Genomic DNA, 12414 nt, shown 5'->3' on the forward strand with positions numbered 1-12414 from the left:
ACAGTTAAAAGCAGCAAAAGCTCAATTTAATATTGTTTAATTTATATTTTTATTTTGTCCGAGCTGTTTCGTATTTCTTTTGATAAGAAAAGCTAATGTCAATACTTTAAAAAGGTAAATTAAATTATTTCCAACAAATTTACTTGGCATACCTTGACAATCTAATTCTTAATACTAGTATTTATTAAGCACTAGACAAACGAACTTGATTTTTAACGATCTAACTAATTAATATTGTCTCTCTGGTTTATAAATTCATAAATATTTTAATATCAGTCACTGGGTAATTTCTTACCTATATAATTATTCAACAGAATTTATAACAAACTGTTAACGTAACCTTTCAATGGGATTGGCCGTTACGGACTAATGGGTCTCTAAGCCAGAAAACATCGATTACACTGGTTGTTAATTCTATTTATATACTAATCAGAGCTCGAATTTTCAAACTCAGTTTTAAAGACTGAGGATATTTCCTTTATCATATCACTGGCAACCAAGCTACGGCCCAGTTTTTGAAATGCTGCATAATTTATTTTCTTAACGAAATAGCTAGAGGCACAAGCCGCCAAATATGCTGGATTGGGTTGATTCGATTGCAAAGACCAACAAAAGAAAGTTGCTAGGGATCCACTAAGCAAATCGCCCTGACCACCGCAACGACGTCCTGATCCACCGATTGGCATGCTGTATACTTCATTAGTATGGGGTATGTGAATTTTATCATGGGCGCCTTTTTCAAGCACCACAACCCCATCACCGAGTAATGACATCTTTTCGTGTGCCGTCGCGGTATCCTTACCAAACAATCTTTCGAATTCAATTACATTAGGTGTCAAAATCACATCTCGTTTTCCACATACTAGCTCGATATTATCATTTAATATGAATAACCCATCTGCGTCTATGACAATTGGTTTTCTCATTTCCAGACAAAGCTTAATGACATCTGTTGTAGTTTTAAGAATGCTAGGATCTCGCCCTAAGCCTGGTCCAATTACCTATAAAACAGTGTCTAATTAGTAATTGAGGTAAAAAATTATTTCAGAGTATTGAAATATACTATAACATGTAATCGTTCCATCCAAGGCTTTATTTTTTCAACAGCATCCTCACAGTCCAGGACTGGGTGTACAATTAAGTCCGGGCTATACGATTTAATCACTGCCGCTGCATTAGTATGGCAGAACACATGTGATAAATCGGCTCCCACTTTCATAGCAGTAATTGCTGCAAAGTATGGAGCTCCAGTATATTCCAGAGAGCCCCCAATTACACCAATTCGACCATATTGACCTTTATATTTTCCATTGCTCAGTTTGGGTATAATTGTTCTAAATATAGTCAACAACTTCTGTGCATGTACTGGTATTTCTATAATTTTCGACATTTTTAAATATAGATCAACTTTTTTGATAAATAAAAACTTTTATAGAGAGGGTAAACGGAATTTATATTGTTTATTGGTATTTTCAACTCGGTGTTATTGGGATGAGCAACTAGCGATATTGAATATTTTATATTTAGTTAAAATATCGATATATCGATAAGAGTAAATTTGGGTTGCGTTAAAACACTAACCAGAGAACACTGGTTAGTGGTTAAAATGTGAAGTTAGTTTGAAAAAGGTCATCAAACAACTCGTATGATATATGTATAAATTTTGGTTACTTGTTTTTATTTGAAAACTTCAATTAAATTTAAAAAATAATAATAATAAATAAAAAAAAAAAAAACAATTATTTGGGAGTACCCTTTATATTTTCTTTTGGAAGACTTAACGATCCGGCAGCACAATGCCACCCGATCATTGTGATAACATGTACATTATATACATTGCTACATAAAATTTATATATTTACATACGTATGTATATTTATTGCCGATTCTGCATGCTTTGTTGCGCAATCGTGTTACTTTTCTACTTCCTTATCCTTTCCGTTAATTTCAAGAGTGATCATGAAAGTATCGTCTCTGGCCCGGGGATTGCTCAGTGCAATAAAATCAAATGCGAGATGTTCTACCCGTTCACATTTCACATATTACCCCACTAAATTAGCTGAGGGCACCCACGATGTGCAGAAAATGAATATGTTCCAAGCCATAAACAATGCAATGGATCTGGCTCTTGAGCAAGATTCGTCAGCATTATTATTTGGAGAAGATGTTGGCTTTGGTGGAGTTTTTCGGTATTAACTCAATTAAATATTATAATACACTTTTTGACATACTTATGTTAATTTCTGTATTTCAATAGCTGCTCTATGAACTTGAGGGATAAGTACGGAAAAGATCGGGTTTTTAATACGCCCTTGTGCGAGCAAGGCATTGCTGGGTACGTATCCAAGATCCGTTAGCTATTAATTTATATGAAGCTCAAAAGCCGGAGAAAATTTATATGATGGATATATATGTATATATAAAATTGAAATTTCGAAAAAGTTGAACAGATTTTTTTTTTTTTCTTTAGCTTTAATTTTGAAGTATCCTAATGGGGCCCGACTGCAATGTTGTTAATCATAATAATAAAAGTAGCTGCGGCTTTAAGATCAAGTTTTTAAGCAATTTTAAATTATCTTACTGTAAGCCCTATCAGTACTAATTTGAAAATAGAACTCTTTATTAGGGGTTGCTTCACGTGAAAACAATTCTTAATCTTATTCTAATATTTTAAAAGGGTATATTTATATTTAAATTTAAGCTATTAATTAAAATTGATTGCATTTTTCAAAGAATTTCATCAAAGATTCCTGTTTGTTTTTAAATAGATTTGCAATTGGTGTTGCTAATACTGGCACTACTGCAATAGCCGAAATTCAGTTTGCTGATTATATATTTCCAAGCTTCGATCAAATCGTGAATGAGGCTGCCAAATATCGTTATCGAAGTGGGGGATTATTCGACTGCGGTTCGTTGACTTTCCGAGTTCCTTGTGGCGCTGTTGGACATGGGGCTTTATATCACTCACAGAGTCCCGAGGCATACTTCGCACATACCCCCGGTCTACGTGTTGTGGTAAGGCTTTTAGTACTTTATGCAATCATTTTATTAAATAATCATTTAAAATGTATTGCAGATTCCACGTGGTCCAATTAAGGCAAAGGGGCTGTTGTTGGCGTGCATAAAAGATCCGAACCCATGCATTATGTTCGAACCTAAAACCTTATATCGTGCTGCAGTGGAGGAAGTACCAGTGGAATCTTATGCAGATGATTTGGGAAAGTGCGATATTTTACGCGAAGGCAAAGATATTACCCTCATTGGCTGGGGTACACAAATTCATGTCCTTTTGGAGGTAAGTCTTGGCCCAAATCTTAATAGGCATATCGACTATGTTAATTACTTGTAGGTCGCAGATCTGGCAAAAAAGGAACTGGATATAGACTGTGAAGTTATAGATTTGGTTTCCGTTTTGCCATGGGACACTCAGACAATTTGCAATGTAAGTTTTTTTTTTTTCATTATTTATTGGGATTTTAAAATCTTTCCGTTCCTATAGTCTGCTAATAAAACTGGACGCGTTTTGATTGCCCATGAAGCGCCTTTTACTCAAGGATTCGGCTCTGAATTAGCAGCATATATACAAGAAAAATGCTTTTTACGTCTTGAAGCACCCATAAAAAGGGTCACTGGCTGGGACACACCATTCCCCCATGTTTTCGAACCTTTCTATTTACCCGACAAGCACCGATGCCTAACCGCTCTTAAAGAAATCATCAATTATTGATGCAATATCATCATGTGAGAACTATTTATTGGAAACGGATGCATTTATTTACAATTATTTTGCTGTTTCGTACACCGTACATATTCTTAGAATGGGTAACAGTAAAAAATAATTAACTCAAACTTATAAATAAATATAAATGATTGATCAAAAAAAACTTACAAAACTGATGTATTTAATTTGTCAAATGAAAAGATTTTGTAAAGTTGATGCCTGCGTGTATGGCGGCGTTTACTGTGCGTGCCACTTGCCTCTCTCCTTGTCTATTTACTTGCCTGCTTGGTTGTGAAAGAGTAAGTTGGGTCTGAACCCTTGCGTCAAGCATTCTAGCTCTATGTCCACGTTTTCCTATTGCTTCGCCCATTCATTCAAGTGCAGTTTGCATAGCAAAGTCATTCAGTGTATTTAGTTTGCTGCTGCGGGTGCGTGTGGTCCTGCTATTTCAGGTGCTAAGTAATTACATCGTTTTTTGAAGATGAAAAACTTTGAGTCCGCGATATTTACATACATATGTACATATACATATAACTTCCTTGATTGTCATGAAGATCGATTGAAGCTTTCTATTTTCTGTACGTAATGATTTACGAAATCATTCTGGTTTCATTCTGGTTTCGTATGTTTAATAGAAAATTTCTTGTACCAAGAGGCAGGGGTTATATGGGTAATTGTATGATGTAATTCAATTGTTTAATATATTTTTTCTCTTATACAATCTTATACACTCTGTTTTCGTTTTCACTATTATTTGTGGGAATAGTATCAAAGTTTTAATGCACATAGATAGATATATTTTCGAGACGAGCATGCACACTTACAGTCCGTTGAGGGGCTTATCAATTTTTGTGGTTTGAATTGCAGAGTGACATTTGCAGAAAACTATACACTGATAACTTTATTCAATTCTTTGGAGTACATCGGGTAGCGGAGTTTATATATTTTCGAGCGATCACCAATAAGTCAGCTTCTTAATCGATAGAATGCACTATTTCATTTCACTATTTTATTAACGCACAAACAAGAATAATAAGCTATGCTGCCGAGCTGTTCTCTCTTAATTATCCTTAAGTTCCAAATTTCATCTAAAAATTTATTACCCTAGAGTTGAAGGGAATAATTGGAAACAAAAATAATAGTTTGATGATTTATTTCACTATCATTTTTTGGTAATGAACAGAGTGTATTAGTTTAACATATAATAAATTGCTAATAACAATTACTTAGCTAAAAGTATAACTGACAATAAAAAATTAATTATTATTAAACAGGGCATTTAAGAGAAATAGAATGAAGTTGAATAATTGGCGCTATGTGCTTGAACCACGTCCTCACAATGATGGTACATAGATGTATACATTTGGGAGGGAATTTGGATTCCGTAAGAGCTCTATCATATTTTTACACTATTTATCGCGTTTTTGCTTACTATAAGAAAAGTATAAGAGAAATATTTTAACAACAGTTAATACATTTAATTTAATATATATATATATATATATAAAGTATTTACATCTAAATCTGTCTATAAATTATGATCATTGTTTTGTGATAATATAAGGTCTTTGGAAATAAATGGGATGCGGAATAGTCGGGATTAAAAATATAGTTTACTTTCTAGCCATCGCAATTCCTAGGCCCAAAATTCCACCAAGCACAAGGGCAGCTCCTCCAGCCACAGCAATGCCCTTTGCAACCTCCTTATCGCTTTGTTTTTTTATGTATTCCTATAACAAAGAAAAATTTACGAAAATTCACGAAATTGCATTTGTAAGCCAACCTGTTTCGATAATAAACTTACCTCTAATGACCGCACTTGATCATTAGATTCAATATCCAGAAATGCTCTACAGTACTTTAGGCCTTCTGTATAGTTTTTAATTCGTGCGTTTCCAAAGGCAAGATAATAAATATAATCACGTCGTCCATCTGGATGTAAGCGACAAAGATCTTCCAAAATCATAATACCCTGATTCAAATTGCAAAATTATAAAGGCATAGTAAATTCAGGTGTACATAAATGATATTCATACATACAAATACACAAACAATTTATAGTTCAATTGTTCAATATAAATTACTGACTCACCTTTCGAATGTCATTTGTATAACGACTCCGGACCAAGCAGAAAGCGTATCTACAAATTTATATTGTTTCATATTTATATATACATTTGTAGAAAGACAAAATTAAGCTACGTACTCAAACTTTGTTTCTGTTGAGACTTCCCCATCGAGCTCAAACTCATGGAGGTACTTCCTTTCGAATCTCTGTAAAATAAATATTTTACAAATATTCGGAGCCTGTATATTTATATTTATGTACATACCTCTAAATCCTCCTGGGGCACCACTTCGTTTAGCAACTCCTCCATTGTCTGATTATTTCACAATATGAATTGTTTTTATATATATATATACGAATGCAAACAAGAAAAAATATGTATGGCGATAGTAGTTAGTGACTTACAATTGGACGATAACCGATATATCATATATGGTAATTTTGATATTAGTTGTTACAAGTAAATTTAGAAAAAAAAACAAATATCAATAATGACAATATTAGGAAAATGTTTTGATTTATGCTATTTGTTTAGCCATTATATATTTATAATTTTATATATAAAACCGAAAGTAAGTATAATCTATTGTTTAACATGACAAATCTTAACATGATTAAAATAAATAATAAAGCTCACAAATTCAACAAGCTTTTGGTATATAATATTTATTTTAAAATACTGCAAACTAGTATAGAACTCGAGTACTTCCATGTTGTAACTACGAATTCAATTAAAACTATATAGATCTGGTGGCACAGGTTTGCTTTTATCTGGCAACTTTAATGATGGCATCCCTGTTTTAGGCAACCATATTTTTTTCTGTCTACAAACCAAAACAGAAATACCAACATACATAGTAATGGTTTAATAAATGAAGTTTTATGAATTCGGTTTTCCAATATTTCAGTTTCTATTTTTGTGTAATTATGAAATTAAATTAGAACTGAAATCATATCAGCTGATAAGGAACAAAACTTAAACAAAGTATCTACACCACACTTGCAAATGGAGCAACAGCAACAAAAAAGCGCAGTTCACGTCTCTAAGTTGTTTGTCTGCACGGCTGTTGACTGTAAAGATGAAATCGAAGAGGTAAATTCGCATATAAAATTGTATATATGAGTGTGCGCACTTATAAAGATATTTATTTTTTATTTAATGCACATACAGAAATTCGAACGATCTTACGCTAGCCTGCAACAACAAATTGCAGGCCTCAGTGATAAGGAAATGCATGATATGCTAACACAGTTTGTCTGCAAAGAGAAACAGCATGAGGAGATTTCTATTGGCTTTCTATACATCATATTAACTGATCCGGCAATGGCTCCGAAAACATATCGGGACATAACACTTGTGTCTAGGGATGGAATGAACGTAATTGTGGCAAATCTTACACTTCTAGTGGCCGAAAAGTACACCAAGTTAACGGAGACAGCCAGGAGACAATTGATCTGGGTATTACGTGAATTTGTGAAGCACCAGGTTCTTAGCGTCGAGAATGTGATTTGGAATTGTTTACGTCAAGCGGGAGGTGGAGATGTGTCCCATAAAAATCTCTTCCTCGTTGAGAGTCTATTGGATATATTCATCGAGTACAGGGCGTGGCTAGAAACCAATCCTTTCCTTGTACAGTCATCAGTTTACAGTTTTGTGCGCCTTATAGAAGACCATGCCAATCCAGCCTTGATATCGTTACGTCAAAAGGAAGTTAAATTCACAATTTCTTTGATTCGGGATCGCTTTCATGACATTATACCGTTGGGAAGAGATTTTGTACGGTAAGTCTAAGTATATCATAAAAAATGCATGTATGTAATGCTGCTTATTCAGAGATATTGTAAAATTCTGAAAACAGCTTTTCAACGAATATTGAACGCCTTAACAAAATACATTTTTTATTCATTGCCTAGATAAAATTTAACTTATTTTAAATTTTGCGCAGGCTATTACAAAATGTTGCACGCATTCCGGAATTCGAACAATTATGGCGAGATATATTATACAATCCGAAAAGCTTGCATCCGACATTTAACGGAATTTGGCATTTATTACAAATACGTACTAGTCGGAGATTTTTACAATGTCGGTTACTTCCAGAAATGGAGCGAAAACTCCATTTTTTAGCATCTTCCGTAAAATTTGGAAATCAGAAACGCTACCAGGATTGGTTTCAGGACAAATATTTTGCAACACCCGAATCGCACAGTTTGCGGTCTGACTTAATTCGCTTCATCATAAACGTAATTCACCCAACAAACGACATGCTGTGTTCGGATATTATCCCACGTTGGGCCATAATTGGCTGGCTTATCTCATCGTGTACGAATCCAATTGCATCGGCTAATGCCAAATTGTCACTCTTCTATGATTGGCTATTTTTCGATCCGGCCAAAGACAATATCATGAATATCGAGCCCGGCATTTTGGTGATGTACCACTCCATTCGGAATCATCCCTTTGTAAGCAGCACATTGCTCGACTTCTTGTGCCGCATTACAAAGAACTTTTATATAAAGAACGAGGATAAAATAAGATTGGGGGTATATAATTCCTTAAAGTTGATACTCGATAAACAGGTAAGTCATAATTGCTTATTATCAATGAACGATTACTGAAATCTAGTTCCGAATATAGGTCATTCCAAACTTGCATCCGCTATTTGAGTCGCCGAAGCTGGACAGAGAATTGCGTAATCTAATCCGTGAGAATTTTAGAGAATTTGTGTCCCCCGTTTCAAATATGCCACAGACTATGTATCCAGCAACACATTCTATTCAGGCGCCTATCTTTAAAAAAGAAGCGGATCAACGAATAACGCAAATTGGTAAACGTCTTGGCAATCTCTTAGTAAATTAAACATTAATCGTATAGTTATTTTTCGTCTACTGTTTTTTACAGAGAACATCGAGGTTGGTGCTGGAGTACTTGCTGCAAATAGTAGCACCATTTCGTTAGTGGATGATGATAGTAAAGTTGCTACTATTCCAATTGAAAGTTTAGAGCGAGAAACTGAAGCTGTATTTAGTGATGAAGATGGCGAAAACCTTGGTAGATGTACCAAGAATGAAGAGAATACTGACGACGACGATGACTTACCACTGTCAAAAGTTAGTATCGCAAATGAAAATTGATGTTTCAAAATCATTAAAATCGTTTAACTTATATTATTTAAGGTTCGTCTTAAAGAGAAACCAGTGCCCGAAAAAGTAGAGTTGCCTGAGGCAATAGCTGAATCGTTCGAGATATTTGTTACAAAACGCAACTCTTTCACATGGGAGGCATTTTTGAAAGATTTTCGTACCTTACCTGCCTCGACTTTAGATGAAACACAACTCAATTATGTGATCTCAAATACGGTTCTCATTCTACGGGAAACATTACCACAACAAAATGTGTTTTCGGAGAGTAAAACTGAAGAGAAGTGTTTGGCTAAGAGCATAAGCTATCCGCTATATGGCTTATTTCGGTTTCTGTATGAGAATGAAGATAAGAGTAAAAAGCCCTTTCAGAGTCTATTATCTGAAATATGTGAGCGGTTGAGTGAAACGGGATATCTGCTTCTATACTTTATGAAGATTCACTGCAAATTGCAGACACGAAAAAATGCACAGCAATCGTATCAGTTTAAGACAACAGTATATCGGCAAATATGCGAGGCTACGGACGGGAAGATTGCCAGTTGTCTGGTCCGAGACCTTGATCTCCTTGAGAAGGAAAACACCACAATATATTTGTGGTTACTGCCCGACATTTACAGAGAGTTTAAAACTATAGCCATTAATAACACAGACCTTTTACGTATCACTCTTCGTTGCGTTGACGCTAAAAACGTTCGCGATATAATGTATTCTATTGCCCAGGGCAAAATGACAATATTTAAGCAAGATGGCTTGATTGAATGTATACGTGAAAGCCTAGAATATGAAACGTACGAACAGTTTTGTCTATGGCAGCTTATACAGGCACATGATGTACCACTAAAATGTATACAGGTAAGTCAACTAAATATTAAATATTGTAAATGATGACAGATATTCCTCGTATGCTCGTATACGTTCTGTAAAGAATATATATTCAGGGCAACGAGCTGAGTCGATTTAGTCCCCTCCGTATGTCAGCTCATTAGTTCATATTTTTGAACTCTTTGATTTCTAATAGTAAATGAGCTAGACCTTGAAATTTGTTAGTGGGTAACAAATAAGATATAATTTTATTCTTTTATTGTTATTGATCAAAAATCTTATCGAACCTAATTTATGAAATTATATCTCCTAAATCTGTAGAGTTGAAGTTTTTAAATTTTAAATAGATACTAATGTGTATTTTTTAGAATTTTGTTTTCTCCAAATTTGCTAAAAGCGTATTTCAAATAGTAGAGTCGTGTGCTTTGTAAAAACTCATATGTGAACATTGTCTGTCTGGCAGTTTTAGAGCGATAGTCCATCTATAAGGAAAGTTATTTAAGATTTAAGTTCCCTTGGTAAGGCCACACAGCGCATGCTCATGCGTGTGTATTTTTTACCTCTATACAAACATGATTTTTAAAATATGTTTCAACATCCGACATGCGCTTCATGTCCTGTTTTCAATATGAAACTGAAAATATAAATTTCTCTTTTCCGACAGGACATATTACCGGAACTAGAAGCTGCAAATCATCCTGAAGCATTAAGTCATTTGCTGTTGCTATTAAAGAACGAAGAGCCTACAAATGAAATAATCAGACTATTGCTTAGTAGGGAAGCAAAGTCTAGAGGAGATCCATTTGTAACATCGGCTCTTAGGTATATATTAAGTAGATTTCTGAGATATGTTATTAAATTGAATTCTTTCGAATAGATTTTGGTGTCAGCGATGCGAAGAAAAACTCTCTGAAATTATAGCATCTCTTCTCACCTCAAAATATCCTAGTTCATCACCCAACAAGCGAAAGCGACCATCTAAAGGTAGTTCCGCTGCAAGCAGTGCTCCATCTGCTGACCACGTGAGTTTCCAATTTATAAATTTTATGTTTAAAAAATGTATTATTATTATTTTTTTCTATTTCATGCAAAGGTATTAAACCATTTAGAGCATTACAGAAGGAGTTGTAGACATGGCACTGGCACAGGATTATATGTCCACGATATGATGCAGCGGGCACTACAATCAGCTTACACACATAGCAATGAAAGCACAAAGGTGATGAAAAAAAAAATATATGATGAAAAATTAAATAAAATATGTAATATACCTTTATACATTTACCTAATATACCTTTACCTTTCTGAGTAGAAACAGTTCAGTGATCTTTTCGCATTGGCAGCGGAAGATGATACAACAGCCGTTGGCAGACGTGGTGGCAGTGGACGGGGTCGAAAGCAGCCAGTTGGTAAAAAAGACTCAAATAACCACAGTGCGGGGAGTAAAAAGAATTCAGATGTCGTGAAAGCTATATACTCCTCTGATGAGTCATCTAGTGAAGTAAGCATAGAACTCATTTTTAACTAATTCCCAGTTATTTATATACATATTCGAATATTTCAGGAGGATTGGTCAAAACATAAAATTACGCAAGCAGCAAAGAAAAGAAAAAAAGCTATAAATGATTCCGACTGACAGTGTCAACGTCAATTGCAGTCCTCAGTCTTAATCGGTTCCTTTGATGATGAAAATTACACACAAAATAAATATGAGTTTTTGAACGAAATTACTTAAGTTTAAAATGGTTTAAGATTTTATCAATTTATGATTAGTAAAATCAATTGTAGAATTTTTTTAATGTTGAAATTGTAACGTTATATTTTTTATTTTTAATAAAAATCAAAGAAATTTATTCAACAAACATACAGAGATATATACTATTATTATTTATATAGTCTTCGGCAATAATGTACCTCGAAACAAATTGATTTTTTACCAGTCCATATGCAAAATAAAGACGTTTATATTGATTTTAAATGATGTCCTACGTACGTCTGCGGAATTGAATTTGAATTTTAGAAAGATTCCCTAAACAGTATATTTCTTATATCTAATACCATCCTACACCACCCAATACTATCCTACACTAATACTAATAATAATAAAGTTTATGCATTCTGCTTTCGAGCAAGGAGAAAGCTTCACTTGCTCACTTCTTTTTGTTTCTCTTTCCGTATAGCTTACACCAATAGCTTTAGTCCGTCCTCTGGCTTAGTAGTTTTTGCAATTGTCTAAGCGCCATCTGGAGTTCCCAAAAGTTTAGTTTCAAACATAAGCTTTTGAACATTTTTTTCAAATTGCCAAGCCTAGCTTAAAATGGGGCAACTACTCTTCATATAATTGAGATCCAATTTTAACTTAAATAGTCATAAAAAAAAGTGGAATAAGATTTCAAGCTTATTTGTGCACCATTTAGGCCAGACGATATGAATTATTTTATTAGAGCTTACCTAAAATGAACCACATTCCGTGACCCATTTCAATGTGCTCGTTGAATCTAAAGATCCATAAGTCTGTATAAAAAGTATAATTTTTACACGACTATATACAGGTGTACATATAAATACATACATATGTATTTCAAAGTACTAATATTATTTTTAATAATTAAAGTCTACCAAACATATAACATATGTACGTATACATATATATATATAT

The 12414-nt window shown here is 34.0% G+C and overlaps 4 protein-coding genes across 6 annotated transcripts; 2 read left to right on the forward strand and 2 right to left on the reverse strand.

Moving 5' to 3' along the window:
- Nucleotides 1-21: 21 nt before the first annotated feature.
- On the reverse strand, nt 22-1518 carry Naxd (NAD(P)HX dehydratase). Its single transcript, XM_018004965.2, has 2 exons — nt 1064-1518; nt 22-1001 (listed from the first exon to the last, which is right to left on the reverse strand). The coding sequence occupies exons 1-2, from the start codon at nt 1388-1390 to the stop codon at nt 426-428; spliced, it is 903 nt and encodes a 300-aa protein (XP_017860454.1). The 5' UTR covers nt 1391-1518; the 3' UTR covers nt 22-425.
- Nucleotides 1519-1628: 110 nt separating this feature from the next.
- BckdhB (Branched chain keto acid dehydrogenase E1 subunit beta) lies at nt 1629-3893 on the forward strand. The gene is made up of 7 exons (XM_018001933.2): nt 1629-1866; nt 1953-2189; nt 2258-2335; nt 2769-3015; nt 3077-3295; nt 3350-3442; nt 3500-3893. Exons 2-7 carry the CDS (start codon nt 1960-1962, stop codon nt 3725-3727), a joined length of 1095 nt encoding a protein of 364 aa, XP_017857422.1. The 5' UTR covers nt 1629-1866; nt 1953-1959; the 3' UTR covers nt 3728-3893.
- Nucleotides 3894-4857: 964 nt separating this feature from the next.
- On the reverse strand, nt 4858-6445 carry Fis1 (Mitochondrial fission 1 protein). 3 transcript variants are annotated; one of them, XR_016269190.1, is made up of 7 exons: nt 6427-6445; nt 6055-6102; nt 5928-5995; nt 5814-5862; nt 5526-5693; nt 5238-5451; nt 4858-5152 (listed from the first exon to the last, which is right to left on the reverse strand). XR_016269190.1 is itself a non-coding variant. In XM_018001943.2 (7 exons), exons 2-7 carry the CDS (start codon nt 6097-6099, stop codon nt 5131-5133), a joined length of 465 nt encoding a protein of 154 aa, XP_017857432.1. In that variant the 5' UTR covers nt 6100-6102; nt 6427-6445; the 3' UTR covers nt 4858-5130. The 3 variants fall into 3 exon arrangements, 2 of the variants coding, with proteins under 2 accessions (XP_017857432.1, XP_089320686.1); XM_018001943.2 differs by having other exon boundaries at nt 5339-5451; XM_089464560.1 differs by lacking the exon at nt 6427-6445 and adding an exon at nt 6195-6348 and having other exon boundaries at nt 5339-5451.
- Nucleotides 6446-6553: 108 nt separating this feature from the next.
- IntS3 (integrator complex subunit 3) lies at nt 6554-11621 on the forward strand. The gene is made up of 11 exons (XM_018001930.2): nt 6554-6882; nt 6961-7571; nt 7736-8369; nt 8428-8617; nt 8692-8900; nt 8967-9785; nt 10420-10577; nt 10633-10777; nt 10849-10974; nt 11068-11256; nt 11320-11621. The coding sequence occupies exons 1-11, from the start codon at nt 6796-6798 to the stop codon at nt 11389-11391; spliced, it is 3240 nt and encodes a 1079-aa protein (XP_017857419.1). The 5' UTR covers nt 6554-6795; the 3' UTR covers nt 11392-11621.
- Nucleotides 11622-12414: the final 793 nt, after the last annotated feature.

Source organism: Drosophila arizonae, chromosome 3 (genome assembly GCF_054131065.1).
Source record: "Drosophila arizonae isolate 15081-1271.41 chromosome 3, UAZ_ARI_1.0, whole genome shotgun sequence".
Lineage (NCBI taxonomy): Eukaryota > Metazoa > Arthropoda > Insecta > Diptera > Drosophilidae > Drosophila > Drosophila arizonae.

Coding starts and splice junctions, on each gene's coding strand:
- BckdhB (XM_018001933.2), top strand. CDS start 1,960: ATGAAAGTATCGTCTCTGGCCCGGGGATTGCTCAGTGCAATAAAATCA. Junction 2,190..2,257: donor GGCTTTGGTGGAGTTTTTCG/GTATTAACTCAA, acceptor GTATTTCAATAG/CTGCTCTATGAACTTGAGGG. Junction 3,016..3,076: donor CCCCCGGTCTACGTGTTGTG/GTAAGGCTTTTA, acceptor AATGTATTGCAG/ATTCCACGTGGTCCAATTAA.
- IntS3 (XM_018001930.2), top strand. CDS start 6,796: ATGGAGCAACAGCAACAAAAAAGCGCAGTTCACGTCTCTAAGTTGTTT. Junction 9,786..10,419: donor TACCACTAAAATGTATACAG/GTAAGTCAACTA, acceptor CTTTTCCGACAG/GACATATTACCGGAACTAGA. Junction 10,578..10,632: donor TTTGTAACATCGGCTCTTAG/GTATATATTAAG, acceptor TCTTTCGAATAG/ATTTTGGTGTCAGCGATGCG.
- Naxd (XM_018004965.2), bottom strand. CDS start 1,390: ATGTCGAAAATTATAGAAATACCAGTACATGCACAGAAGTTGTTGACT. Junction 1,002..1,063: donor TGGAACGATTACATGTTATA/GTATATTTCAAT, acceptor ACTGTTTTATAG/GTAATTGGACCAGGCTTAGG.
- Fis1 (XM_018001943.2), bottom strand. CDS start 6,099: ATGGAGGAGTTGCTAAACGAAGTGGTGCCCCAGGAGGATTTAGAG. Junction 5,452..5,525: donor ATCAAGTGCGGTCATTAGAG/GTAAGTTTATTA, acceptor TCTTTGTTATAG/GAATACATAAAAAAACAAAG. Junction 5,153..5,338: donor GGAATTGCGATGGCTAGAAA/GTAAACTATATT, acceptor CTTTTCTTATAG/TAAGCAAAAACGCGATAAAT.